The sequence below is a fragment of the Onychostruthus taczanowskii genome, unplaced genomic scaffold (assembly GCF_017590055.1).
Source record: "Onychostruthus taczanowskii isolate IOZ18803 unplaced genomic scaffold, ASM1759005v1 scaffold126, whole genome shotgun sequence".
In the NCBI taxonomy this organism is placed as follows: domain Eukaryota; kingdom Metazoa; phylum Chordata; class Aves; order Passeriformes; family Passeridae; genus Onychostruthus; species Onychostruthus taczanowskii.
In genome coordinates, this window is record NW_024498418.1 from 1,061,192 (window position 1) to 1,063,390 (window position 2,199).

Sequence of the window (2,199 nt, forward strand, 5' to 3'; positions counted from 1 at the left end):
GCAGTGCCCATGCGGGCCGGCACCGCCGGCGGCAGCTGGGAGCGAGGCACCGGCTTCGGCAGCTGGGAGCGGCGGCACGCCGGGAGCAACCCCCTGGACCCCCAGGAGCCCTGCCCGGACGCTTACTCCAACCTCATTATCCTCGCCGTGCCCAACAGGGTGAGCGGCCACGGCGTGTGCCACCCTCCGGCCGCTCGCCCGCCCACCGGCACTGACTGCCCGCGTCCCTTCCCGCTGCAGGATGCTGGGGAGGAGTCCTGTGCGCTCATCTGCCAGGTGTTCCAGATCATCTACGGCGACCAGAGCATCGAGTGCGTGGACCGAGCCGGGTACCACTACACCTCCACGCCCACACGGCCCTGGCTCTCCAGCAGGAGTGAGTGGCTGCAGACAGGAGTGGGAACATCAAGTGGGGTGTCATGGGGCTGACGGGTGGGGATACATGGACACATCGTGGGGGGTTTGTCTCTGCTATGAGGTCTCAGCTCTCCCTCCCCAGGCGAGAGCTGCCGCACAGATGGGACATATGGCTACGATGCTGACTACAGCTGCTGCAGCTCCTTGTGAGTCTGGCTCCCCCAGGGTGCCCTTGGACTGGGGTGGGTCCCACCGGACCCCCAGGGTGCCCCTGGGTGGGTACCCCTGCCCTTGGTTGGGTGCCAGTGCCCATTGCAATGATGCTCCAGCCCTACCTGATGGTGGGTGCTGTGCAGTGGGTGGGGGCAGCTGGGCACACGAGGGGTGCCAGGGACCCACTGACCCGTGTCGTCCCACAGCAATGGCTCCCACGAGACCTTTGAAGCATATTACAGTGGCACCTCTTCGCCCTCCTTCCACCGCTCCCACCACAGCCTGGCCACTGCTTGCAGTGGCAGTGACCAGAGCGGCGCAGGGCTGGAGCAGCTGCAGGACTACATGGTGACGGTGAGGGTACAGGGATGGGCACGGGGACAAGCAGCAGGCCAGCAGTGCCAGCTGGGGCGGGGGATGAGGCAGGTCTGGGGTCCCAGTGCCAGAGAGCAGCAGTGGGACAGAGGGTGGGGGGCTGGGGCCTGTGTGCTGCTGGTGTCCCCAAGCCAAACCCATCCCTGTGTCACCACAGCTGCGCAACAAGCTGTCACCACAGGAGATCCAGCAGTTTGCCATCCTGCTCCGCGAGTACCGGCTGGGCACGCCGGTGCAGGAATACTGCACTGAGCTCCTGCGCCTCTACGGGGACCGCAGGAAGTTCCTCCTCCTGGGTGAGTGTCTGCAGCCACCTGTGTCACTATGTCACCCTGGTGATGTCTGTGCATCCCTTGGGGACATGGGGATGGCCCTAGGTGTGCTTCAGGGGATGTCAGGATCCTGTCGCTTACTGGGGGCAGGATGGGACAAACCAGTAGGGCTGGCATTGCACCCCAGTGCTGCCCACCTGGGCAACCTCCTGAGGCTTAGGGTGCCTCTGACAGGAATGAGACCCTTCATCCCTGACCAAGACATCGGGTACTTTGAGACCTTCCTGGAGAGCATCGGGATCCGGGAGGGCGGGATCCTCACCGACAGCTTCGGCCGCATCAAGCGCAGCATGAGCAACACGTCGGCCTCGGCCGTGCGCAGCTACGACAGCTGGTCCCTGCGCTCCGAGTCCGAGTCCTTCAACCGCATGATCACGGACATCACCCACGACATCGAGGCGCTGGCACGGGATGAGGAAGAGGAGGAGGAGGAGGAAGAGGACAACTACCTGTGAGCCAGTGGCAAAAGCCAGCTCCTCTCCCTGCTTGCTGATGTGGTGCTGCACCTCCAGCACCAGGCTCTGCAGGTGCCCAGCTCTGCCCCAGAACCAGGGAGGGTGAATTTGTCACCGCGGGAGGGGACAGGCCTCTGCACTGCCCTGTCAGCTCTTGTCAAGGCTGTCGGAATCACAGGGCAGCTGTGGCTGTGGGGGAGACACGTGCTGTAATTTCTGCAGATTTCAATTAAATGCTGGGGTTGGGAGCAGAGCAGGTTCTGCCCTGGGGAAGGCCCTGCCAGAGTGCAGGGGTTGCTGCGGTGCGGGGGTGAGCTGGGGCAGGGGGCTGCTGGGCTGGGCACTGCCCACTCCAGCGTCACATGGAGGTCACCACCACTGCCAGGGTGCTGCCGGCTCTTCCTGGCTGGCTCCAGGGGATGCTCAGAGCAATGGAGGGGGTCAGAAGAATGTGCTGGGAGAGGAAA

At 64.3% G+C, this 2,199-nt stretch overlaps 1 protein-coding gene across 1 annotated transcript in view; it reads left to right on the top strand.

Moving 5' to 3' along the window:
• CCM2L (CCM2 like scaffold protein) overlaps positions 1 to 1,980 on the top strand; it is a 3,751-nt gene extending 1,771 nt beyond the window's left edge. Inside the window, 7 exon segments of the mRNA XM_041396192.1 lie at positions 1 to 7; positions 9 to 159; positions 241 to 376; positions 500 to 563; positions 777 to 924; positions 1,103 to 1,241; positions 1,452 to 1,980. The exon segment at positions 1 to 7 is cut by the window's left edge and continues 252 nt beyond it. Of these exon segments, the coding sequence (XP_041252126.1) occupies positions 1 to 7; positions 9 to 159; positions 241 to 376; positions 500 to 563; positions 777 to 924; positions 1,103 to 1,241; positions 1,452 to 1,732 (926 nt within the window). The 3' untranslated portion in view covers positions 1,733 to 1,980.
• Positions 1,981 to 2,199: the final 219 nt, after the last annotated feature.